Below are 27,134 nucleotides of genomic sequence, written 5' to 3' on the forward strand. Positions count from 1 at the left end.
GTATTTGTAGGGAAATGGTGTTAGGGAAATTGACGGGATTGAAGGCCGATAAATCCCCAGGGCCTGATAATCTACATCCTAGGGTACTTAAGGAAGTGGCCCTAGAAATAGTAGATGCATTGCTGGTCATCTTCCAAAATTCTATAGACTCTGGAACAATTCCCATGGATTGGAGGGTAGCTAATGTTACCCCACTATTTAAAAAAGGTGGTAGAGTGAAAACGGGGAATTATAGACCGGTAAGCCTGACATCGGTAGTGGGGAAAATGCTAGATGTAATAGCAGAGAACTTGGAAAACAGTGACAGGATCGGACAAAGTCAACATGGATTTACAAAAGGTAAATCGTGCTTGACTAATCTACTGGAATTTTTTGAGGATGTAACTGGTAGAATAGATAAGGGAGAACCAGTGGATGTGGTGTATTTGGACTTTCAGAAGGCTTTCGATAAGGTCCCGCATAAGAGATTAGCGTGTAAAGTTAAGGCACATGGGATTGGGGGCAAGGTACTGACTTGGATAGAGAACTGGCTGGCAGACAGGAAGCAAAGAGTTGGAATAAACGGGTCTTTTTCCGAGTGGCACGCAGTGACTAGTGGGGTACCGCAGGGATCGGTCCTAGGACCCCAGCTATTCACAATATATATTAATGATCTAGACGAGGGAACTAGATGTAATATCTCCAAGTCCAGTCAAAATGATACATCAGCTGTATAAGTTAACCGGCCCTTTAAGAGCTGCTGCACTCCTAAATCTAAACCAACTAATTACCATCGTGTGCTTCCTGCACATTGTCCTTGGTGTGTCGATTTAGCCCTGCGATTGGGATATCAGTCCTGTGGATTGGTTTTGCTCATATTCATAGCCATCTCTTTTAACATTTATTTCAATTTTTTCATTTGGTGCCATCAGTTATGCTTACTGTTCAGTTTCACCACCCCCTCTACCTGTCTGGCAGTAGAACTACTGGAAGATTGTAGCATTTTAGTATTTTACCACAGTACCCAGTTGTTTTATTGAACATCTGGATTTGAGTTAAGTGCTTGTTTAAAAGCACTATTGCTTATAAAACATTAACAAAAAGAAAAAAAGTTATTAAATGTAGGTAAGTGAATTTAGATAATTTACTGAAGATGGTTTAATATATCCTTAACTTTAATTCTGTTTTAAATCACAGCTCATGTTGGTAAATTTACAATCTGGTAGAAATACATATGAATTATTAATTTACTGTAGTTTCCTGATAAAACTTATATTAATCATTTTTCTGGGAAGCTGCTATAATAACAGCATTGGTGGACATTGCAGAAGTATATCAAGTACTGGGGAGAGAATGTAGTCTTCCAGAGAATGTTCACATCATGTTGAATACCTACATACTGAAAGACAGGGCACATTCAGTCTTCCAGCTGTTTCCAGTGAAAGATTTTGAAATGCTGTGTGTTAATGCTGGTTATGTTGTGAACTATTCATAACCAAGTTACCTCATGTACTTCAAAATCCCTCAACTTTTTTCCTTCCCCTCTTTAACCCCTCCCCAGTCAGCACACATATTCCCTAGGACAAAAGTCCAGGCAACTTTTAGGATCTCTGCCATTGTTGCTTTGTATTCCCATCCATCCTGCTCAGGAAGTGCTTTCCATTCTAGTACCTATTTTTGCACCTCGTGGACAAATGGTGCTTGACTGCTGATAAAATCAAGCCAGTAACTTTTGGGAAAGTTTCATTTTCTATATATTGAACAACAAGATTCACAAAAGGAAAAAGAACAAATTTCAACTCTATATTTTATTATATGCATGTCAGATGCAACCAGTGAACCAATTTCCAAGCGCAGAATTTCATAATGATGAAGCCAGTATTGTAGGTTGTCATAGGTTTTTAAGTTTTTGGCAAGAAGGATATTATCAATATTTCTTGCTTTCCACTTCTTCAAAAAAATTATGTTTGATTTGCTGTTCTTACGGCTAGTAGACTATGTAGTGTTACAGTCTTTTACCTCAATCAGCCTTTGAACAAAGTTTTTCATGCTTCAATTTAACATTAATAAATTAATTCCCATTTGTCTTTTAAAATGGCTAGCAGTACTGTACCTTAACCAAACCCAACCATTAACATGAGCCATCTCATTGTACAATCTATTAATATCAGCATCTTAAATTATGAAAAGTAATCTTTCTTTCATGCACTTTTGTTCACGGCATTCAAATTAATTTTACTTTTATTTATCTACTGTTTTGGCAATGGTGTTTAGATAAAAGACTGGCCTGAAAGTATAATAAGCTAATACACTTATTGTTGTTAAGAATTATTTTTGTATTTTGTAGGTGTTGCAAGGCGCACAGTTAATTGCAGTGGCTTCTGCTGAACATCCAGCCAGTGGAGTAGATGGATCACCTCTGCAGGGAAGTGACATCCAGGTGCAATATGTACAACTTGCACCTGTAACAGATCACACCACAGCAGCTCAAGTGAGTAACAGAATGGAGACTTAAGTCAATTTATTTCCTCTTTAGTCTTTGTTTTATATGTAAGATAAATTGATGGATCAGTACAGTTGTAATCTTGGCTAACAGCCCTAAAGCAATATCTTTCACGTTTTTCTTTTAGACAGTTATCTATTGGGGATATAAATGATTTATGAATGAATGTTCCTCTGTTGCTACATGTACAAATGTTTCACTGATATACTGGATGTATTTAGCACATTCCTGAAGGTCACAACTTTTGTTGCTTTCTCCATTTACGTTGTTAGCCTCCACCACCATTGCTGGAGTTAATATTAAATGAGAAGCCTCTCAAAAGTCTATGGCCTAGAAATTGGGTTCTGGTCTTGCCAGGGCTGTAGCGCCAGAAAGTTTGCGCCAGCGGTAATGCGGCAGCGCCCGACGAAAATTCGGGTGCGTCGGGCCCAGACGGCGGCGGGCGCTAAAACCCTCCTTTAGCGCCTCAAAACGGGCGTGAACTTGGGTTTCCCGGCGCTAATCCCCCGCTGCGGCACCCGATGCAGTGCGGCAGGCGGGGGAACTGCAGGCCTCCTCCTCCTGTTAAGGAGGAGCTGCCTGCAGCCGACAACTGTCCGGCGGATTGACCCGACATCTGAGCCCGGCACCTCGGGGAAGTGCCGGGCTCGCATGAGACACTGATCAGGGCCGCGGGGGGGGAATGCAGGAGTCCGGGAAGGGAGGTGCAGGCAGGCGGCCGCCGGGAACGCGGCCGGCCGCCGCTCCACCTTTATGCGCCGGCGCACACTGGGGGAAGACTCTGTTGCCAGAGTCTTAGTTGCGCCTGCCACGGGCGAGGCGGGCGCAACTGAATTTCAGCTTGGGGCCGGGTTACCACGGCAACCGGGACGCTGCGCACACCGATGACGTCATCGGTGCCGGCGCAGCGCTACCGGTCTACCGCCGCGGAAGGGCCCCAGGCAATTTGGGAACAGGCGCCAATTGCAGCGCTAGGCCCTCTAGCGCCGCTAAATCGGTGCTAAGGGCACTGAATTTCTAGGCCTATGTTTGGAAGACCTAACATAAAGGAGTAGGAATATTGCTATAATAATGCTGCTTTTGAAGGGCATACAAACACATTTCTCCCCACAGCTCTTTGTAATCGTAGAAAACTAGATTTAACATTGCTTGGTGGTTAAAACCATCTGCTTAAAAGTCATTGGGGTAGATGTTGGCAGCCAAGAGGCCACCGTCATTTTGAGGCTCCGTTATATTCGGCAAGCGAATAGCAGAGAATGTTGGAAATTGCGCCAGCAAGGTTAAGTTGCGGGGCGGGGGTGGAATGGAGGGTGCAATCGCGGAGGGTTGGGGTCCCAGAGCGGCAGCAGCCCAAATTATCTTTGATTTCTTAATACAGCTTACCTCACTCAGTACTCTTCTGCACTCCAACATAACATGTCTAATAAGTACTGATTGTTTCCTACCCATCAGCCAGTTTCTTATCCATTCCTAGAGTTTACCCTGAATCCCCACAGCTTAGAGTTCGATTGTCTTTTGTGTGGAACAAGATTCAAAAGCTTTTGGATATCGAGATACACCACATCATAGGACCTGGGTTGTCAGTTCCTCAAATAAGTTGAGGAGGTTGGTTAGGCAAGATATTTCCTTCTGAATTCATGCTGACTGCTGTTAACTAGGTTATTGTTCACGGATGATCCTCAAGTTGACTCCTGTTAATTGTTTTCATTATTTTACATGGAATGGAAGATGAATAGGTCTATTGTTGTCTGTGTGTCTGTTCTGTCACCCTTTTTGAAAATGTGCTTCACATTAGCCTGCTTCTAATCTACTGATACCTCGCCAGTGAAATCTTAACCACAGAGCCTTCAGCCACCTCGGCCTCACCCTCTGGAGAGTTCTCCTCCACCTCCAGTGTCCATTGACTATTTCATAATGATTATCAATGCCCCATAGAACTCCTTCCAGACTCTCTCAGCACTCTGCGATAGATAAATATCAGCTGTTTCTTGCAATTTGTTTGTTTGAGTCCATTTAGCCTGTCTAAGACTTCCATCTAATTCATAATGAAATACTTCATTTAAATTGGGATATCTTTGTTTGGAGAGGGCATGTTGCTCATGTCTTTACTTGTGAATACTTGGTGAAAATATTTACCATTTTGTGCCCATCCTCAGTTTTGAGTCTATTTGCATCTTTTATGGCTTTCACCTCTTTTCTGACTGCCTTCTTGCTATTGTAGTACTGAAGGAACTTTTCACTGTTATGCTTAGCCTCAGCGGCTGTGTCCTTTTCCAGGTCTCTGTTTACCCCTCTGATCATCCTTTTAGCAAGTTTCTGCATTTTCTAATATTCACCCCAGTCAGCCCCATCTTCTTTCACCCTGCAGGATTTGTACTGGCCAGTTTCCATCTTTATCTTATTTTAATTTGTTTTTTAAAAATCCATTTGGGTCATGTTTACTTCGTCTGATCTTGTTGATTTTGATGATGTATTTATCCTGCATGCTCAGCATTATACCTTTAAAGGTAGTCCAACTTTCTGAGGTGTGTTGAACAATTTTCCCCAATTTATTTGCTTTAGTTGTTCCCTTGTTTCATCAAATTTAGCCCTTTTACAATTATGTACCTGACATCTGCTCCTGGACATTTTTGATTCCCAGATTATGTTAAACTGTATCATTCTGTGGCCATTGTCCCCAATGATGCAAGAACCTCCACCAACTCTAACTCTAATCCCTCCATGGCCTGCCCTATCTCTGCAACCTCCTCCAAGCTTATGTCCTCCAACTCTGGAGTTTTGTGAATTCTTAACCCCAGAGCCTTCAGCCACCTCGGCCTCACCCTCTGGAGAGCTCTCCTCCACCCCTTCTCTCTCCATGTTTACAAACTTTCTCAAACTCCATCTTTTCAACCAAGCTTTAAGTCAGCCCTCCTAATCTGTCCCTCTATGACTGCACCTGTTCTTTATTTATTCCTGTTTTTTTCTTCCCCACCCTCTGTAGGGTGCCTTGCATTTAGGGGTACAGTATAAATGAGAGTTGTTCTTCTCCTCCTCCTCTTCCTCCTTCTTCATCCTCCTCCTCTCATTTCCTCCTCCTTCCTCTTCCTCCTCCTCCTCTCATTTCCTCCTTCCTCTTCCTCCTCCTCCTCCTCCTTCTTCCTCTCCTTCTTCCCTTACTGTTTACTCCCAAGCTATGTACCGCCTCTGACCAAGCGGGTATAGTAGACACCCTGTCCCCAAGTTATCACCAGTATTGATGCACATGAACTACTGTTCACAGGAACAACTTGGTAGAGACTTTTTCATCTGATTACTCTCCCCTCCATCGCCCCCCGACAGGTGGAGGCACCTGCCCACTATTCATGATGCTTGCAGCAACATAGCTTAACTAAAGAATTCAGTGGAATGAAAGAGCACATCAGTATCTTACTACTCTATGGAACTGTGCATTGCTGGTCGCAACATGCTATGCCTTTATTTCCCTTACTCAAGAAATGTTTTCTCCAGTGATTTAACATTTGTTTCAAGTATACAGATTTGTATTGCATCCCATGATGAAACAGTGATTATTGGGACTGATTTATAGATAGATTAAGAAGCATACTTTGTAATCTTTTGGTAGGAATTCTGAAAAATTATTATACATGAATGGCCTCAGAAATCGGACAAAAAACACATGCTTTAATTTACTTAATGTTTATTTAGTTTACTTGAAAAGATATCTCTTGAGAAGCTTTTATTTGTAATTTGAATACAGTTCAACAAATTAGTTATCTTCAAAGTAAAATAGTACAGTTTTAGTCGTATGCCATGGATGTTTGTACAAAAAGTACTTCTAACACCTCAGCTTGTTTTTGCATTGTAGAGCTCAATCCATAATAGTCTAACTAAGGCTAGTATCACTACAATATTCACATAGTCTAGGCTACAGGATAGCATTGCACTGTCATGAAAACATCTTTATTTTTCTGTCATTCTGGAGCAGAAGAGCTTCTGTATACTGTATAGTTTTTCATTTACATACGAAAAACTAGCCCAGTTGTCTAACAGTGAAATTATTGAAATACAGTCATTTTCAATACTTTAAAATGTACTTATAAAAATAGTTTTACTTTCTTGCGACCACAAACTAATATGCAAGAATCATGGTTCTGTGCTACCCCACAGTTTTTTTCCCCATTGTCTCTGTGGCAGTCTATCAGAAAAAATAATAAATTCCAATATCTCTATCTTTGTGTTTTTAAAGTAGAGTTTATTATTTTTAAAATAGTAAAATCTGGGACAGCCTGGTAATATTTCTCATTGGGACATATTCATAGCAGCATCACTTAATATTTAAGAACTATGCTTTCAATAGTCAACCCTACTCAATTTTCAATCTAAGCCAGGGAGGGGCCAAAGAGAAATTGCAGCAGCTCTTTGTAATTGAGGTAATTGAGTGAAAGTCAAATGTGTGTGTTGCCGCCCTGTCAGTAATTCCTGGTGATAGTCAAAGTGGCATTTCCGAAGTTTTGAAAGCAGATTTGCAGAACTTGGGACATGACTTTCAAACAATGGGAAGATTGAGGTTGTGTGGCCTTCACGAGAAGGTAAATACCAATTAGCAAAAAATGGTTTTATCAAGGCTTGCCTTTATTTTCCCAAGTTAGGTTTTGAGTATGGGTATTGGTCACAGTCTATGAACTGCATATAATACATAATTTAAATACTATAAAGTATGTACTTTGTGTAAATCGCTGTTAAATTCTGCAAGAATTCCACTGGATCATTGAAAACATAGTCCACATTTAAATTTAAACCAGTCTCTGAAGATAAAGAATATAAGTTGATTTTCAGAAGCAGGGTGAAAATGAATGCGTTTCTCCCTTCAGCACACAATTATTGAGAGGCCCATCAAGCATGGCATAAACCTAAGTTGGAAGCTCGCATGTCCTCTGGGAGGTACCATTTAATGCATTGTGCACAATTATTGCCTTTTTGCACACTCTTTAATTGTGCCTGAGCGGCATGGAACCCTTTTCTTGAAGATGAAGGTGACAATTGAGGATCAGCAAACAGTTACTGAGGTGCCCAGGCCAAGGTGCTCCGCTGCTGTCAAGGAATTTCTTAGTGGGGTCAACAGGCATGGTTGCAGAGGATAGTCCTGGTCTCCTAAAAACCATCCAGCCACTGAGTCTTCTCCTTCAAATAATGCAGGAACTATGGACTTCCCCACAATGAAAGCATCACAGCAGATTCCTGGAAAACAGCCACTGATGTGCATGATGATGTTTTGGAGTTCAAATCTTTCTCTTCATGAAAGTTGAGCTGAAGAGTCGTCCCCAAAATAAGCCCTCAAATTGGTCCTTGGAAAATTGGGTATCCTAGGATTCAGGTGCACAACATCCTGGGTCCAATTTTGCAACCCGTGCTTGCTGCATCTGAGGCCCTTGCTAGTGGCATGGGGCTGTACAAAAGCTTAACTGTTGTTCCAGTTGTCATGGCCATAAATTTACTTTAAGTAAAGTTTCTGTCCAGAGTGGTGCCATGCACTTTGGTGCATTGTTTTGTATTCTTTGTTAAGTGGCAGTGTTTCATAAAGATGTCCTTTTGTGATTTTGTAACATTTGTAATGTGCATCCTCATCTATAACTAAATAAATCAAAGCCGAAGACTAAACATAATGAGACCACTTAAATGTTGACGTGCCATAACCCACAACAACTACTTGCATCTATATAGCGCCTTTAATGCAGTAAAATGTCCCAAGGCGCTTCACAGGAGCATTATCAAACAAAATTTGACACCGAGCCACATAAGGAGATATTAGGACAGGAAAGAGAGAGGTTTTAAGGAGAGTCTTAAAGGAGGAGAAAGAGGTAGAGGCAACGAGGCTTAGGAAGGGCATTCCAGAGCTTAGGGTCCAGTCACAGCTGCCAATGGTAGGGCAATTAAATTCAGGGATGTGCAAGAATTGGAGGAGCGCACAGTGGAAAAAATGAATTTGTGTAGCTACAGTACAAATTCTTAGACTATTTTTTACCGATATCTGTTACTTTATAAAGAACAAAACACAAGACTTTAAGATGTTGAACTTCTGCCAAGGTTCTCCCAATCATCCATTGTACTTTCAGCGTAAGATCTGCGGAAAACCCGGAGAGACAGTACAAATTGTATATATGTGCTATCACTTCTTCATGAAGAATTTTGGAAGTAGGTTGGTTGTAGTAAGAGTGGCTTCTAAAACATAAATGAATATCTGCAACCTCCTTCATGATGCATGCAAAAGAAATGCCCAGAAACAAGTGGGGTGCAGAATAGGTACTTCGCATTCCATCATGGAAAATACAACTCAATCAACATGTTCAGTGTCAGTGCATGCATGCTTCAAAGTAAATCAAGTACTATTACATTGATACTGCTTCATTGCATGCTAAGTATTATTTCTCAGTCACCAGCACTAGGAATGGATTTGCAACTGATACATCATTCATTCTCAGCAACTACAGAACTACTTGAAGTGTAAATTTGACTGCTGACAAAAAGCCAAGCTATCATTAAGGTCTGTGCAAGTCCTGGCTGAAATGGAAGAATTTGGCTTCAAGAATCACATTTTACACACGTGAGGCCAATTTGGCAATCCCTGTGATGTGCCTCCTAGAGCCAATAAAAGTTTTGCTTTAAGCAAATTTAAAAAAATTATGCTTAAAGAGGTACTCCAGATGAAGCTCTTTCGTGGCCTTATGCTTTAATTTCCTTCAGAAAATCCCAGACCTGCAATAAAAAATAAAAATAAATTAGGCCTAATAGAATTTTAAATAATAGAAAAATGCACTTACACATGGCTGGCACATTGATTGCATTTGTAATTTGCCTGCTTCCATAAAGGTTGATAATGATATATACTGATTTTTAATAAGTTCCTAATAAAGGAGTTTCCTCTAGGTATCTCAGTTTCAAAAAATAATGACTGTATGGTACTAAGAAACAAAAAAAGAACAGGCGTGCGGGGCTAGGAAATCAGGCAAGGATCCATTTCTCTGGACTCTTGTTGAACTCGCCCTGTATAATAAGTTCCAGTCAGCACTTTTGGCCAGCTATACTATTTCTCTAAACAGAATGGTGAGAACACTATTTGAATGGCAATCGGTAATTAGATGGAAATTAGGTTAGGCATGAAATCCTGTTCTTTGCAATGGGATCATTATGTGTGCATTGTCCACTCCATAAATGGTCGGTGTAAAAGTCAGAAACATTTAGGACTGATTGGGGAATTGTTTTCTTAAAGTGGATGGAGATATTTTTGGTTGCTACCAATAAAAATGCTAAAATGAGTATTGCAATTGGTGCTCCTTTCTGTTGAGTTTTTGGAGGTGCATTCATAGAATCTTGCAGCACAGAAGGAGGCCATTCGCCTGGTCAGGTGGAAGACGAGGATGCAGGAAGGGGTGAGAAGGAGGTGCACTTGCACCAGAGGCAGACTGCCCACATCGACTGTTGCCCACACCTCTGCAACTGTATCTGTAGACCTAGGCACATTTGCCTGGCACATTTGGACAGAACTAACATCATAAGCTGAATGTTCACAAGGGAAGCAATGGCAAGAGTTGTCCCATCTGCTGCAGTTTGACCTGCCGACAACCTCCACCTGAGACAGCAATGACAGTCAAGGTCGTACCATCCTGGTTTTTTTATGCCTCTGGCCCCTTCCAAGCTACTGTCAATGAATATGCAGTGCATGGGTGCATCAAACAAGAAACTAATGCTTTGTTTATAAGGGCGAACATCTTTTACACTAGATTCATGGAAAACCAACATCAGAATGAGAAAATATAGCAATGCCTTTGTGTGGCAGGATTCCTCAAAATAGAGGGGTTATCAATGGAACCCATGAAGCTATCTGACACAATGGGCTGCATTTTGCGACCCCTACAGGTGCGTACGAGGTGTGTATGCGACTGTAGGGGCTGCGCAAGTTCCGGGTTTAGACATGCAAAGCGCATGCACTAAAACCCTGGAACTTGCAATCTGTCAAGCTAGATCCTCTGCATCCCCGGGCGATGGGCCTCTGCGGGTGGAGAGTTGCGCTATTTGCTCAACTTCCGCCCACTGAATGCCTGTGAAATTCTTATGCCTGGTAAAAGCAGGCGTAAGGCCTGCTTTTACCAGCATAAGAGTTTTAAAAAATAGTAAAATAAAATTTTTATCACTCACTTATACATTAAAAACCCTGTCCAATAAGGTAAGTTTATTTGTAACCCTGTTAAAACATTTTTTTTTTTCAAAAAATTAAATTTTCGTTTAAAATACTTAATTAAATGGCATTTTAATTAATTTTAAATATGTAATTTTTTTTTCGTGTGTTCATGTATTTTTTAAGGGATCCCCATTCATACTGGTCACCACACTTTAGGAGGGATGTGAAGGCCCTTGAGAGGGTGCAGAGGAGATTTACCAGAATGGTTCCGGGGATGGGGGACCTTAGCTACAAGGACAGGTTGGAGAAGCTGGATTTGTTTTCATTAGAGCAAAGGAGGTTGAGGAGTGATTTGACAGAGGTCTACAAGATTATGACGGGTTTGGATCGGCTAGACGGGGAAAGGCTGTTCCCACTAGTTGATGGTACAAGGACATGGGGACACAGATTTAAGGTTTTGGGCAAGAGGTACAGGGGGGATGTGAGGAAAAACTTTTTTACGCAGCAAGTGGTGATGACCTGGAATTCGCTGCCGGCAGAAGTGGAGACACTCAATGTTTTCAAGGGGAGACTGGATAGGCACTTGAGGGAAATAAACTTGCAGGGCTATGGGGATAGAGCGAGGGAATGGGACTGACTGGATTGCTCTACAGAGAGCCGGCACGGACTCGATGGGCTGAATGGCCTTGTTCTATGCTGTTATGACTCTATGACTTATGGGAGTTGCGTGCATACGGAACTCCCATAATGATGAATGGGGATTCCCTTCTTTTATTGGTTGGGCTGGCCCCCGTGATCCCAGGGGCCACCAGGTAAATGTGTAGATTTTTTACAGGTCAGAGGCATCGCCCGTGGGAAATCTCCGATCACAAATTTTGGGCCAATGTAATAGCATTCATGAGCTGTAGGGGGCCAACCACTAGCTAGCAATGAAGTTTGCAAAATCCTACACAGAGGCTCTCTCAATCTAATTTAAAACTTTGAGATATACTGCAGCCTTTGTCATTTTCCACGCTGAGATGCTTCTATGCAGTTGCGGGTGACGCAGGGGATGGCTGTCTCAGTTGGGTCAGCAGCCTTGGAACAAAGGATAGCCCCCTTCTTGTAAGATCCATTCACCCAGTTTTTCTTTTCCTTCAAATAATGCGAGCAATGTGGAATGTGCACAATGTAGACATCTTGTTGGCTTCCTGGATATTGAACCCCGGAGGTAAATAATGATGGTTCTGTGGTTAGCTACTGCTTGAACATTAATTGAATGAAAACCTGTATTCATAAAGGCTATTGAGTTGATGTGAAGAGCCCTGATGCCTGCCTGGGTATTATCATCATAGAATCATAGAAATTTACAGCACAGAAGGAGGCCATTTGGCCCATCTTGTCCGTGCCAGCCGACAAAGAGCTATCCACCCTAATCCCACTTTGCAGCTCTTGGTCCGTAGCCTGTAGGTTACAGCACTTCAAGTGCATATCCAAGTACTTTTTAAATGTGATGAGGGTCTCTGCCTCTACCACCCTTTCAGGCAGTGAGTTCCAGACCCCCACCACCCTTTGGGTGAAAACATTTCTCCTCAAATCCCCTCTAAACCTCCGACCAATTACTTTAAATCTATGCCCCCTGGTTATTGACCATTCTGCTGAGGGAAATAGGTCCTTCCTATCCACTCTATCGAGGCCCCTCATAACTTTATACACCTCAATTAGGTCCCCCCTCAGCCTCCTCTGTTCCAAAGAAAACAACCCGTACCTATCCAATCTTTCCTCATAGCTAAAATTCCCCAGCCTAGGCAACATCCTCGTAAATCTCCTTTGCACCCCCTCTAGTGCAATCATATCCTTCCTGTAATGTGGTGACCAGAACTGCATGCAGTATTCTAGCTGCGGCCTAACTAGTGTTTTATACAGTTCTAGCATAACCTCCCTGCTTTTATATTCTATGCCTCGGTTAATAAAGGAAAGTATCCCGTATGCCTTCTTAACCACCTTATCTACCTGTCCTGCTTCCTTCAGGGATCTGTGGACATGCACTCCAAGGTCCCTCTGATCTTCTGCACTTTTTAATGTCCTACCATTTATAGCATATTCCCTTGTCTTGTTAGCCCTCCCCAAATGTATTACCTCACACTTCTCCGGAAAGAATTCCATGTGCCACTGTTCTGCCCACCTGACCAGTCCATTGATATCTTCCTGCAGTCTGCAGCTTTCGTCTTCATTATCAACCACATGGCCAATTTTTGTATCATCTGCAAACTTCTTAATCATACTTCCTACATTCAAGTCCAAATCATTGATATATACCACAAAAAGCAAAGGACCCAGTACTGAGCCCTGCAGAACTCCACTGGATACAGCCTTCCAGTCACAAAAACACCCTTCGACCATTACCCTTTGTTTCCTGCCTCTGAACCAATTTTGGATCCAACTTGCCACTTTGCCTTGGATCCCATGGGTTTTTACTTTCGTGACCAGTCTGCCATGTGGGACCTTATAAAAAGCCTTGCTAAAATCCATATAGGCGACATCAAACGCACTACCCTCATCGACACTCCTTGTTACCTCCACAAAAAATTCAATGAAGTTAGTTAGACATGACCTTCCCTTAACAAATCCATGCTGACTGTCCCTGATGAACCCATGTCTTTCCAAATTAAGATTTATCCTGTCCCTCAATTTTTTCCAATAATTTTCCCACCACCAAGGTTAGGCTGACTGGCATGTAATTACTCGGTCTATCCCTTTCTCCCTTTTTAAACAACTATACCACGTTAGCAGTCCTCCAGTACCCTGGCATCACACCTGCAGCCAGAGGACTGGAGGACTAGTAACATGGTACCAGTTACTATGGGGGAGAAATTCAGTATCGCCACGTTTGGGGCGTAATACTCGAGCAGGTGTGAAATTTAGCGCCCGGCGCAAATTATCGCCACCTACTGCTAAATTGACTTGCTTCGCCCCAGGAGGTGCTTGGAGCACTAAAACAGGCGCTGCATGACTGTCTTAAGGCGCTAAGCCGGAGAAGCGAGGCGCTACCACCGAGGGCGGGCGCAGCGTAGGTGCGGCCAGTTAGCGATTGCACGCAGATACGCTGGCACCGGAGGTTCGATCTTGGATTGCAGCCACACCCTGCGTATCGGAGCCCTGATTCTCGGCCTGGACAGACCTGCTGCCACATTCTAACGCCTAGGACCATGGAGAGGGCCAGGGAGCGAGCGTAGTGGTTCAGTGAGGGGGCCTTGCAGGTTCTGGGTGGCGCGCAGGCGATCTATCCTGTTTCCGGACAGTGGCAGGAGGCCGCTGCCCAACGGCTATCGCAAACCTTGGAGGGAGATGGCTCACAGAGTGACCTCCAGCAGCATGGTGCCTAGGACCCCTGTGCAATGCAGGAAGAAGTTCAACGACCTCACTCGGGTCATCAGGGTGAGTACCCTTTTCAGTATCCTCTTCATCCCTGCATGTCCACCTCACTTTATGGCCAAAGAGTCCTGAAAGCCCCAATGCCCAGCCCTCATCCAACACCTATGGGCCTTTCATGAAACTCACACGCACATTCAGCACTTTACACACTGTAAGGGCTATTCGACCATGGGAGGCAGTGCAGCCAAGATCAGGGCTTCACACTGTACTCTGAGCCCGTCCTTTCTCTTGCAGGGCAAGCTGGCCCATAACAGGAGGCAGCAGCAACGGACCGGGGGAGGTCAGCCTCACCTTCAATACCTCAACGATCTGGAGCAGCGAGTCCAGCGGATTATGGCAGGCCGGATGTTTGGCCCCGTCTCCACTGGAGATGCCGACCCCATTCTGGACAGCAATGGTAAGGTCATCACATTTTTGACCTCTCTCCTTCCACTTGTGCCTCACACCAGCATCGTTTGCCACTATCGAACCAATACAGTGCATTGCAGCACTCATGCCTCCCTCGCTGCCGCCCTGTCCTCATGCTAAAGCAACTCTTGTACCTCCCTGCTTTCAGATGCTGATTCGCCAGGTGAGGAGGCGGGCCCTCAAGCTGTCACTGTGAGTGACTCTGAAGGCAAGGAGGAAGAGGAAGCCGGACCATCAGTGCCACCCTCAGCCGAGGCAGCCCATGGCCATAATGGGGCCACGTCTTCCCTGGAGGGGAGCAAGGGGGAATGGTCTGAGGAGGGTGAAGCTCCGGGGCCCAGCGGGCTGCAGCAACGCGGGGGGTGTAGGGAAGCTCGGCAGCCTTCTCCCCGGAGGGAGAGTTTGGCCTCGAGTCCTGCTACAGTGAGCGCAGAAGAGGTGCGGCTCCTCACTGAAATGAGTGCCCAGGCGGAGCACAGGCACACTGAGCTCATGGCTGCAGTGGCAAGGATGCCCGAATCCATTGAGTCACTGGCAAGGAGTGTCCAGGACTCTGGCGCAGCACTGGCAAGGAGTCTGCAGGACTTTGGCGCAGCACAGGCGGCTTCCACGCAAGTGCTTAGTGGTGCAATGCAGTCAGTGGCGGGTCTGATGCAGACGCAGATTGAGGCCACACGAGCACTGACTGCTGCCACCCTCGCTGGATCGGGCACGAATCGCCAGGGCCCTCGCCGCGCCGCAGCAGGCCAGCAGTCTGTGCTTCAGCAGATTGCTCCGCATGCTGCAGTGCTGCCCCGTGGGAGTGCCAGTGTGTCGCCCGACCAGGGAGTTGCTGCCCTCTGTCAGGATGGCAGCATTCCCGCTGCCAACACTGTCACTTCTCCACTGCAGCTGCCACCACCTGTAGGACAGACTGCTGCTGCCCATGCAGAGTTGGAGCAGTCAGCAGCCGGGCCCTCCAGGCCCAGAGCTGGTCCAGGCCGTACCTCAAGGGCATCTGCCGACTCAGTTTCTGACACTCAGCAGCCTTCCCCCAGTCTTGCTGCAGCCACTGGAGTCCCATTGCGGAGGAGCTGCAGGGTGGGAAGGGACCAATCTCGCAAGCGAAGCAGATCACCCTCGAAGGGCAAAAAGTAGGAGGTGTGGCAAAATGCTGTTAATTTTTTTTATTGAAGGCCGAGGATCATGGTCATTTTTTGGTTACTCTTTTGTTCATTGTCTCCAGGTTGTGAGAGCCAGTTATGTGTCTGACTGCTTTTTTGGGGGTTTCTCTCTATTACTTTGTCATGCGGGAAGGGCACACAGTTTGTTAAATAAAGAAGTGTCTTTATTCAGAATGCGCATGTTTGCTCTTTGAACTATTTGTTGCCTTGACCGGCTTAGGGGTTGCGGAACGGTTCCATTCATGTTCTTTCAATGGCACAAGCCATTCCCTCAGAGGGGGCCTAGAACCGACTTGCAATAAGCCGCTGACGGACGGCCCTTGCACTTTGTGCTTCCCTCCCGTCTTGGTGCTCCTCCTCCTCCTCCTCTGCTGGTGCTCCAATGTCTGGTGGCAGTGGCTGAGTCCTGAGGATTGCCAGGTTATGCAGCATGCAGCACACTACAACGAAATGGGAGACTCGCTCAGTTGAGTACTGAAGGGCTCCCCCGGAATGGTCCAGACAGCGGAACCGTTGCTTGAGCACGCCGATTGTGTGCTCAATGATGTTCCTGGTCGCTTGATGGCTCTCATTGTATCGTTCTTCAGCAGGGGTGCTGGGCGCACGGAGCGGGGTCATCAGCCAGGTGCACAGAGGATAGCCCTTGTCCCCAAGAAGCCAGCCTCCTGGGTGAGCCGGGGCTTCGAAAAGGTCTGCCACAGAAATCTGGCGCAGGATGAAGGCGTCGTGGCTGCTGCCTGGAAAACGGGCATTGACAGCGAGTATCAGCTGTCTGTGGTCACATACCAACTGGACATTCAGCGAATGGAACCCCTTCCAGTTGCGGTAATCCTCGGCATTCTCTTGCGGCACCCGCAAAGCCACATGCGTGCAGTCAATGGCACCCTGGACCATGGGGAAGCCCACTATTCTTGCAAATCCCATTGCGCGCTCTTGCTGCTTGTCCAGGGTCATGGGGAAGGAGATGTACTGACGTCTCCTTTTAAAGAGGGCATTCGTGACTTGACAGATGCAGCAATGCACTGCGAACTGGGAGATATTGGCAATGTCCCCAGTAACGGATTGGAAGGAGCCGGTGGCATAGAAGTTGAGAGCCACTGTCACCTTCACTGCCACCGACAGAGACGTCCTGCTCCTCAGTTGAGGCTGCAGATCTGGCTGAAGCAGGTGGCAGAGCTCAGTGACCACCTCCCTGCTGAATCGCAGCCTCCGAAAACACTGCTCCTCAGACATGTTGAGCTTTGAGAACTGTTGGCGGAAAACCCTGGGACGGTAAGGTCTCGTGTGCCGCCGCCTGTTGGTCCTCCTCCGTCTGGCCATGATTGGCACTCTCTCTCGGCGTCTCTGTGCCCTCTCAATGTAATGGAGAAGCCCGACGTTTCCACCCATTGCAGCCCCCATAGTATGTGGCCACTCAAGGTTATGCCAGTGAAAAAGCAAACCAACTACAAAGTTCTGGTCAGAAGCCAGAAGTACCTCTGCGAGCGCTGACTCAATGCAGAAAGCTCTCTCCCTTTTTCTCTCTGCAAATCTCTCTCTCACAGAAGGAGTGGTCCAAAAATGGCTACCACAAAGAAGCCAGGAAGAGCCCCCTTTAAATTGCGCTCCTCCAGCCCCACAGCGACTGGGAACCGTTCCAGTCAACCAGTTGCTGGGAGCGCCAGGCGGAAAGGAGGGGGGCGCCACTGAATTTCCGGTTTGGGGCGCCCCAAGGGCGTTGCACCATGAAATGACATCAGGAGCTGCGCGCGCAGCTGAGCGGGCGTTGCGGTTTTGCGCCGCCGCTAAATGTCCACTCAATTTCGCGAGAGGCGCAAGTCTCGCCGCGCCTGGGCGCTAGCTGGCTCGCGCCCCACTTATCGCCCTCTTAAGGTGCAAACAACTGAATTTCTCCCCCTATGTGCTTTGCACTCGAGTTATCCCTGACCACCCCACACAGTATAGGTTGTGTGTCTAGGTGATGCCTCCTTTCTGCAGGAAAAGTGCTGAAAGTGTTGCCTCATAAAAATATAGTAGTTGTCACTTACAAGATATATTTGTATGATGCACACTGCCTGATGTGGCAGATGGCTCCTGGGGTGGTTTGGAAGGATTTAATAGCATGAAAGCTTTATGCTATGGTAACTTTGACTTCTACCTGACGAGTGAAGCAGAGGCAGCAAAGAAAAGTCTCCCCTGGTATGTCCAGCACTTGTGAAGGGGGTCAATAAACGTGTGTCCTGGGATAATGACATGTATGGGTAAAATGCTTCCAGGAGTTGTTGTACCTGCACTTAATTATACCTCGCAAACCCTTTTCCCTCATTTTAAATTAAAGCGTGTGTTCGGAACTTCCAAAGGAACATCAATGCTCACCTCTTATTGTGCAATATCAAAACTGTCAGAAACAGAGAAAGATGAAGCAAGGTATTGGTGGGGAAAGCGCCCAAAAATGGGGGACTACAAACAAAAATTAACTAATAAAAATGCAGCAAAAGGGCCATAACGCATAAGAAAACTAAACAATTTGTTCAAAAACCGCCATCTTTAAGAAGCCTGTTTGAGCGGAACTCGTCCTGGGACTACCCTTGCCCAGTTGTGTGGGTGAGACAGGCACTATGGGATGAGGCTATGAATACCTTTTTAATGTAATTTAAATATTAAAGGAGGCTATTTGCGCAATCTCATTATTTCCCTTCAAATTGCCCAATAGAATATTAGACATCCCGTGATTCAGTCGCTTGCCAGTAAAATCTACTCTTAAAACTCAGTGATTTGCTGTTTTTTTTAGTTTATAACTATTATTTGCTACTTGTTTTAATATTTTAAAAATGCATTCAATTTCTCAAAAACATCTACAGTAGTTTCCAGGATTTCTAAACTTTTACAATACAAGTACAAATTCTGAAATGTTTAATATTTTAGACAAATTATTAAACTATACAGGAAACTTTGTGCTATCCGGCACCGACGGGACCGAGCTGTTGCCGTCCCATCAAAACTGCCGGACAAACCAGCGCTAATGTTGAAACATACGGAGATTTTGAGCTCCGTATCTGGCAATAAACCCTGTTGCTTAGCAACAGCTTCTAAACAGTTGGCCGTACCTTGCAAGCGTCTCTGTAGCTTAGCAACAGCTTCAGCGAGACCTTGCAGAGCCTGACTGGTGAAAAGAAAGCAACGAAAAGAAAAAAAACCTAACGAAACGGCTCCTGATTTTTGCCGGTGGCTCGAGCATTCCGGACAGTTAACCTCCGGATAAACCAAAGTTTCCTGTAATACCCATCCATTGTTTTCATTTCACTGAAAATTTAGGAATCGCTTCTGTCTCATCCCATCCACCAACAATTTTTACATACAACATAACAGAATCCTTGAAGAAGGAAAGAACTTGCATTTATATAGTTCCTTTCACGGCCTCAGGACATCCCAACATACTTTACTGCCTATTTACACAGAGCAAGGTTCCGCAAATAGCAAAAGGACCAAAGAATGGTTGATCTGTTTTTGGTTGTATTGGTTGAGGTGTAAATATATTAACTATTAGGAGACACATGAATGAGGTATAAATATTGTAAAATCCCACTGTCGTCCTTTGAATTGTGCTATGGGATCCTTTACATCCATCTGATCAAACAGATTAATATGTTGAAATGTAAGAACGTTTAAGATGTTATTGCTTAGTGCTTAATACAAGAATGTATAAATAATTCATGTGTTCTCCAATAGTCTATATTTTAATTTGTAAACACCAAACTCTCATTATTAAAGCAACAAATTAGGATACCTTGGTCAAAAGGGTAAAGTAATTAATATGTTTTTACTGCATGAAGTGATTTTATGGGGAAGAGCCAACTCTCACACGCACAAATATTATGAGTTTGTACGAGCTGATGATGTCAGCCCTTGGGAGATCTAATGGCAAAATACATGGAAAATGAGTACTTCCCCCAAACTCCCACAGGCAGAAAGTCACTGGAGTGAAAGAATTACTCACATCATTAATAGCAGAAAACCTAATTCAAGTTATCTTGATAGGAAAGTGACCGTGATACAGAGTTTTGCAGCTAACTCATTCCTGTAGTAACATTTTTTTTAAAGTTATTTATTATCTTTAGTGTCAGCTGTGGCTCAGTTGGTAGCACTCACGCCTGAGACAGAAGGCTGTAGGTCAAGGCTGACACTCCAGTGCAGTACTGAGAGAGTGCTGCACTGTCAGAGGTGCCATCTTTCGGATGAGACGTTAAATCAAGGCCCCGTCTGCTATCTCCGGTGGATGTAAAAGATCCCATGGCACTATTTCAAAGAAAAGCAGGGAATTATCCCCAGTGTCCTGGCCTATATTTATTCCTCAACCAACATCACTAAAAAAAAAACATTATCTGGCCATTATCACATTGCTGTTTGTGGGAGCTTGCTGTGTGCAAATTGGCTGCCACATTTCCTACAACAGTGACTACACTTCAAAAATACTTCATTGGCTGTAAAGTGCTTTGGGACATCTGATGGTCGTAATAGGCACTATATAAATGCAAGTCTTTCTTTCTGTTGATTGCTGCTTTTGTAATCATACTGTAGTTTTCTGCTTGTACCAGACGTTGATTCTTTGCCCAAAATGTTCTGATTTTGCGGAATCCTGGCACATGTTTGGTGGGGTGAGATTTCCATCCATCGCAAGGATGCAATCCTGAGCCCAGCTGCTTTTCTGGCCTCAAGGACATTTACGTTTTTAAATGGGCTCTCAGCCTCTGACAGGGAGTCAGCATCTAAACCTAATCAATGAATGGCTCTGCAGTTTGATTACATAGGCTTTTTGACACTTCAACATTTAAATAGCCCCCTCAGTCGTCCATAGCAGTGCTGAACACCAGGGATGAACAGGTGGCCCTTGCCATCAGCTTTGTTATGGTTCATATGATGGAAAATGCGTAGAATGAATGCAGGTTGTTGTCTTCCATCAGTTCTGGCTGTAAATATCATAAGTATTAGGAAGCAGGCGTAACTGGATTAGAAATGCTAGGCCTTTGTTTTGCTCATTTGCTTCTGGTGATTGAAGTAATTCAGTGGATAAACACTTTCAAGATACCTCAAGATTAGGACGGCCCTCTTAACTCATTTTACAACCTGGTTATGAACTGCTGAAATGGAGGATAGACAGTCTGAAGTTTGTTTGCATACATAGAGGTTCAAGATATGAATTTTCACCACCAGGATGCTCGTGCAATTCAAGCATAGTTTTAAGGGGAAGGAGCACTTTTTGATCAAAATAGTCTAACTTAAAAAATATTATGAAAGTAAATAGTAACTGTTTCGAAATATATCTAATTTTCTGACTTCATGGAGACCTGTTATTTCATTTCTCAACCTACCTCCTTATTATTAAAAAAAATCCTAAATTAGGTTTCAAACATTTTGATCTTTTGAAGATTTTGGAAGTATACTTCTTGTAAGCAGCAGTGATGAAAATTCCCCTATTTTCTCACTTTTGTGCTACACTGGTCCTCGGGTGAGAAAACTAACAAAGGCAATAGTTTTTCTTGGCTGGACCATGAGGGAACAATTCAAGATTCTTCATACAGAATCATGAATGCAATTATTTTAACCAGAGACTGGAGAAGCTAGGTGGGATCTTCTTAGAGCAGAGAAGGCTATTTGATAGAGGTGATTAAAATCATGAAGGGTTGCGATAGAGTAAATAAAGAGACACTGTTTCTAATGGCTGAAGGGTCAATAAACAAAGGCTCAAATTTAAGGTGTTTGGAAAAAGAACCAGAGGCGACATGAAGAAAAACTTTTTTGCGCAATGAGTGGTTAGGATTTGAAACGCTCTGCCTGATAGGGTGGTGGATACAGATTCAGTAGTAGCCTTCAAAAGGGATTTGGACAAATACATGAAGGAGAAAAAATTGCAGGGATAGGGGTGATGTGCTATCAATTACTCATAAAAGACTGAGAGTTAAGAGAGTAACTAAAGGCTTTTATTAACAAAAGAATGAAGGCCTGCCTCGAGTGGTCGACCGGTCCAGAAATACAAAGGGCTGGGGAGCAGTCACCTTTATACAAGGACTTGTGGGAGGAGTCAGCCGAGGCATGTCCAGGCATGTACACAGTGGAATACAAACAGTGGTTTACCACAAGGGGGAAAGAGCAGGGGAGTGGGACTAACTAGATTTCTCTTTGAAAGATCCGGCGCAGACTCCATGGGCTGAATGGCCACCTTCTATGCTGTACTATTCTATGATTCAATGATATGTGATGCTTAATATTGAAGCAAAACTAGCAATATGCATAATGGCAAATCTAACTGAGGGTTGGATCAACCTATGAATTTTAGTGGCACTGAAAGAATTAGTTCAACAGGTTCTATGGCTATACAAGTTCTGTGCCTGTGAGGGATAATTTAAGACAGTTTGTTTTTGTGAAAATGTAACTTACCAGTCTGACTAATACATGTTTAAATTATTTGGAAGATGTACATTCAATGTTTACTGAATGAGTAATAGATGTGAAATAAAAACAGAAAATGCTGGAGAAACTCAGCAGGTCAGGCAGCATCTGTGAAGAGAGAAATAGAGTTAACGTTTCAGGTCGATGACCTTTCGTCATCGACCTGAAACGTTAACTCTGTTTCTCTCTTCACAGATGCTGCCTGACCTGCTGAGTTTCTCCAGCATTTTTCTGTTTTTATTTCAGATTTCCAGCATCTGCAGTATTTTCTTTTTGGCGCAATAGATGTGGTTTCAAATGAATAAATATGATGGTACTGTTGCTGTGTTTTTTTTTACAATTGAGCTGACTGTAGTTCAAACACTGGATACATTTTAGGCTACCACTTTTGGCCTGACTTTATCAATATGTTAAATAACAGAAAGTACAGCTGTGCCCCAGATTATTGGCAGTTGTAGCAGACTTCCAGTGTCTGTAGGGGTGAATGCAGATCCTTGCCAAAATACTGAGCCAATGAGAATTTGGCTAGTTTGATTGAACTGATTCAACTTTGCTTGGTTTGAGGGTTGGATTGTTTTTCAAGATGAATAAATTCAAGCTTTTCTGACTAGAAATTTGTTTTTTTGCCGTAAGAATTGGTAGCAAATGCAAAATAAAAACACTAGTTCTATTGAGACTTCTTATGATGTGTAGCACCCTATGTAAACATGCTTGGGGGTCAACATTGACCAGAAACTTAACTGGACCAGCCACATAAATACTGTGGCTACAAGTACAGGGCATAGGCTGGGTATTCTGCGGTGATTGACTCACCGCCTGACGCCCTTTCCTGAAGCCTTTCCACCATCTACAAGGCACAAGTCAGGAGTGTGATGGAATACTCTCCACTTGCAGCTCCAACAACACTCAAGAAGCTCAACACCATCCAGGACAAAGCAGCCCGCTTCTATGGCACCCTCTCCACCACCTTAAACATTCATTCCCTCCACCACCGACGCACTGGGCTGGATTTTACTTACCGAGACGAGTTGGGGCGGGACTGCTGCCTTCCGGGTTCTAGTCCCACCCCCAGTGATGTCTGACGAACTGACGCTATTTTGACCTGATTGGCCTTGTTAAGCCTGCCCTGCGGGCTTGCCGGCCAATTAAGGGAAAACCGGTGTCAGATGACGTCAGTTGATGATGCTTCCTCTGCTGATTTTCTTAAAGGCATATGCACCACACTTGTTTGACAGATGATTTGACAGTGTTTGACAGCATTGAGATGCTATCAAACACTGACAATCACTGTGCAAAGGTGAGCCCTTGTACCCAGGCTCTCCAATTACTCTCTCCTTAGGATAAAACAGCTGCCAGCTGCAGCTGAGATTGCAGAAGCCATCTGTCACTTCTCCCGATGAGATGAGCCTACACAAACACTTCACAGCTTGTCACCTGCAGAAACATCTAACCACATTAAAAATTACTTTCACAACTTTTCCTTAGCTCTGATACTAACCTGTGTCCGATTGCATGCTTCACACCACTTCTGCAGCTGTCATCCAAACACCAACATAACAACAGACCCAAGCACGCCTCACTTACCCTAGCGGGGTAAGTCAAAAAATTGGAAATAGCCTCTTAGTTGCCTGTTAACTACCTGTTAACAGGCAGCTAAATGGCGATAATCCTCTTCCCGCTGCTAGGAGTCGTGTCCCTGCGCAAATGGGGGACCCGACTCCCGGAAAGATTGTATGGAAGCGGGTTCGGGACCCGCTCCCATTCTTTTTGACTTATCCAGCAGTCCCGCCTGCAAACCTGCCTCCTCAGGGCTGGTAAAATCCAGCCCACTGTGTCTGCAGTGTGTACCATCTCCAAGCTGCACTGCAGCAACTCACCAAGGCTTCTTCGAAGCACCTCCCAAACCCACGACCTCTTCCACCTAGAAGGACAAGGGCAGCAGGCACATGGGAGCACCACCACATCCAAATTTCCCTCCCAGTCACAGCATCCTGACTTGGAAATATATCACCATTCCTTCATCGTCGCTGGGTGAAAATCCTGGAACACCCTACCTAACAACACTGTGGGAGTACCCTCACCACATGGAATGCAGTGTTTCAAGAAGGCGGCTCACTCCCACCTTCTCAAGGGCAATTAGGAGTGGGCAATAAATGCTGGTCTTGCCAGCGATGTCCACATCCTGTGAATGAATTAAAAAAAACTGGAACATTTTCTTCCTGGAGTTTAAGATTGGGGAATAGAGTGCCAGATTTGCTGCTCTCAATAGCTATCGTAATGATCTAAAAAAGTTTGCTCACAAACATTTTGACAGATCAATTTATGTACCGAATGAGGGAAACAACAGCAACATCAAGAAAAAAATATATTTATATAGTGCCTTTAACATAAAAACAGTCTCAAAGCGCTGCGAAGTGGAAGAAAGGAACACACAGCAAGCCTTTGTGGGAGAGATATAAAGTAACCAAAAGCTTAGTCGAAGAAATGGGTTTTAAGGAGGGTTTTCAAGTTGTAGAGAGGTGGCAGGGTTTAGGGAGTTCCAGAGAGTGGGGCCCTGGACAGCGCCACCCATAGGTCGCTCAGTATTATTTCATAAGTCTTTCTTTCATGAATGACTGATTCATGTCAATGTCCATCATAAAAAGGAGAGAAGCGTTACTTTTTAGAAAGGTGAATCCCAGGTTTAGAATCGCTACCTTGCTTAGTTTGTTGTGACACAACTGTGGCATACATCTATGTTGGGAGTTCATTCAGTTTGGCATGACAGCAAAACAGCAGTATGATGGGGCATACAGTTTCATAGCATTGCCTGCTTCCCTAAAGTGTGGGGTGCAACAGATGGCACCCATGTAGCAGTACAAGCTACTACAGTTAAGCTCCTCAAATTTCTTAATAGAAAGGGCTATTTATGCTGAATTGTGTGTCACAACATGCAAAAAATTCTCCATAGCTGTAGTGTATGTAACCGTCCACCTTTAAGAGAACTATTTTAGGTGTGGCACTACTTTATCTTGGCTGCTGTATACTGTAATACCGACGGTGACCACACCGGTATATAAGTGCTGTGTCAGGATTTATTGGGCAGATTCGCCCTGACCTTCGAATAGTAAAGTCCTGTCAAAGTTACTCTTGTAGTCTGTGTATTAATTCGCCATAATACCTACAGACTTTACAATAGCAATGCCAGATTTGCTGGTGTACCACTTGCTGCCCTGGATAATGATCCCTCCAAGAGTGACAGATTTCCAAACTGCAGAAGAAGCCCAGGACAAGTCAGTGCATCCACAGGTCCACTATCTTTAAATAAATGACAAATCTGTCAAGCATTACCAAACCTAGAACATCACATCACATCAGACTTCTTTGGCCCTACATGACCATGTACATCTTAATCATTTGGTTGAATAAGTCAACAAGAAATAAGTGCACTGTAACCTCCATGAATAACAGAGCACAACATAACTATACATTCTCCTTCGGTACAAGAAAATTAAAAGGGACCATAAGCCAAACTATTCTTTCCTCACATTGCTTTCTCTGACAATCTGACCATACCTTTCTTTCTCCTATTCTAGTGCTTCTCCTTGGAGCAACCTGAGGGTCAGTATTGCAAGAGGTAGTAGGCCGCTCCTGTGCTGCAAGAGGCTCGCGGGGCTGAGGTTGTCCTTCTCTCATGACAGCTTATTCCTGGGAGGGAGTTACTGTTGGCTATCTCTCTGGAGATTGTGCCTGGGCAACGTGTTGTCACCAATTCTCTGCCACTTGTGTGGTGCTCTGAGGGAAAAGGCCAGGTGGCTGGCTGTGTGCGATTATCCTGAGAAACAGCAATCTAATGCACAATTCACCTTCGGCCGCTGCCATTACACTGGGCTCTGGATCTGTGTCTCCACTGATCAGTCATCTGGCTGGTCTAATGGCAGCTAACAGATCTTTAAAGCCCTGAAAGACAACAATATGTATCCTGGCCCCAGGGTCTGAAAACATGTACACAATGTACTCTCTCCATCCTATTGTCACCAGAGTGGCAGTCTGCTCTTCCATGGGGAGGAGGCACCAACGAGTTCCAGATTGCTTCTGAAGTGGGGGATCTGTCATTGGTTCTGGTGAAGCTGCCATATGTTCCATTGATACCTGCAACAAAGAAAAACCTTTCCTTCTGTTCCCGCAAATGAGAGCTGTGCACTCCAGAGTCAAACCTGTTAGTTGCTGCACATTCTTAAAGACTGATCTCAGAGTCAGCATGTAGGTGTGACATAAAAACATAAAAAATAAGAGCAGGAGTAGGCCATTCGGCCCCTTGAGCGTGCTCCGCCATTCAGTAAGATCTACCTTAACTCCACCTTCCCGCACTATCCCCATATCCCTTGATTCCCTTAGTATCCAAAAATCTATCAATCTCTATCTTGAATATACTCAATGACTGAGCATCCACAGCTCTCTGGGGTAGAGAATGCCAAAGATTAACAACCCTTTGAGTGAAGAAATTTCTCCTCATCCCAGTCCTAAATGGTCAATCCCTTATTCTGAGACTGTGGCCCCTAGTTCTAGGGGAAACACCCTCCCAGCATCTACCCTGTCAAGCCCTTTAAGAATGTTATATATTTCAATGAGATCACCTCTCATTCTTCTAAACTCTAGGGAATATAGGCCTAGTCTACTCAATCACTCCCCATAGGACAATCCCCTTATCCCAGGATTTGGTCTAGTGAACCTTTGTTGCACTTCTTCTAAGGCAAGTATATCCTTTCTTAGATAGGGGGCGATTTTCCCAGCCTCGAGGAGGTGGGTTTGGAGGCGGGACAGTTGGCAAAATAGCAAAAACTGAGGGCCGGTTCGGAACCTGCCTCCGCTCAATTTTGCCAGAGGCGGGTTTGATGGGTGTGATTCGGTCCCGCCTCCATCAGTCGGGAGAGGTAATTAAGGCCCTTAAATAGTAGTTAAGGGCCTCGAAATCTTTTTTTGACAGGCCTTCGTTATTTTACCACATTTTCAGCGTGTTGCACGACCCTCCTAAACCACGCCAGCTAATCCTGGCAGGTTGACAAGTGGGTGGCCTCCTCACAGCTGCAGCTCCACCATTAAA

At 44.4% G+C, this 27,134-nt stretch overlaps 1 protein-coding gene across 5 annotated transcripts in view; it reads left to right on the forward strand.

The window, feature by feature from the left end:
• Positions 1–27,134, forward strand: part of banp (BTG3 associated nuclear protein) — a 354,489-nt gene that overhangs the window by 322,449 nt on the left and 4,906 nt on the right. For 4 of the 5 annotated variants that reach the window (XM_085991605.1, XM_085991604.1, XM_085991607.1 and 1 more), the window contains one exon: positions 2,327–2,470. In XM_085991605.1, coding sequence (XP_085847731.1) covers positions 2,327–2,470 — 144 coding nt within the window. Of the gene's footprint in view, positions 1–2,326; positions 2,471–27,134 lie in introns of those variants that run through there. The other variant, XM_085991608.1, reaches the window with a different exon arrangement.

Source organism: Somniosus microcephalus, chromosome 6 (assembly GCF_052327205.1).
Source record: "Somniosus microcephalus isolate GS21.2 chromosome 6, FLI_Smic_1.0, whole genome shotgun sequence".
In the NCBI taxonomy this organism is placed as follows: Eukaryota; Metazoa; Chordata; class Chondrichthyes; order Squaliformes; family Somniosidae; genus Somniosus; species Somniosus microcephalus.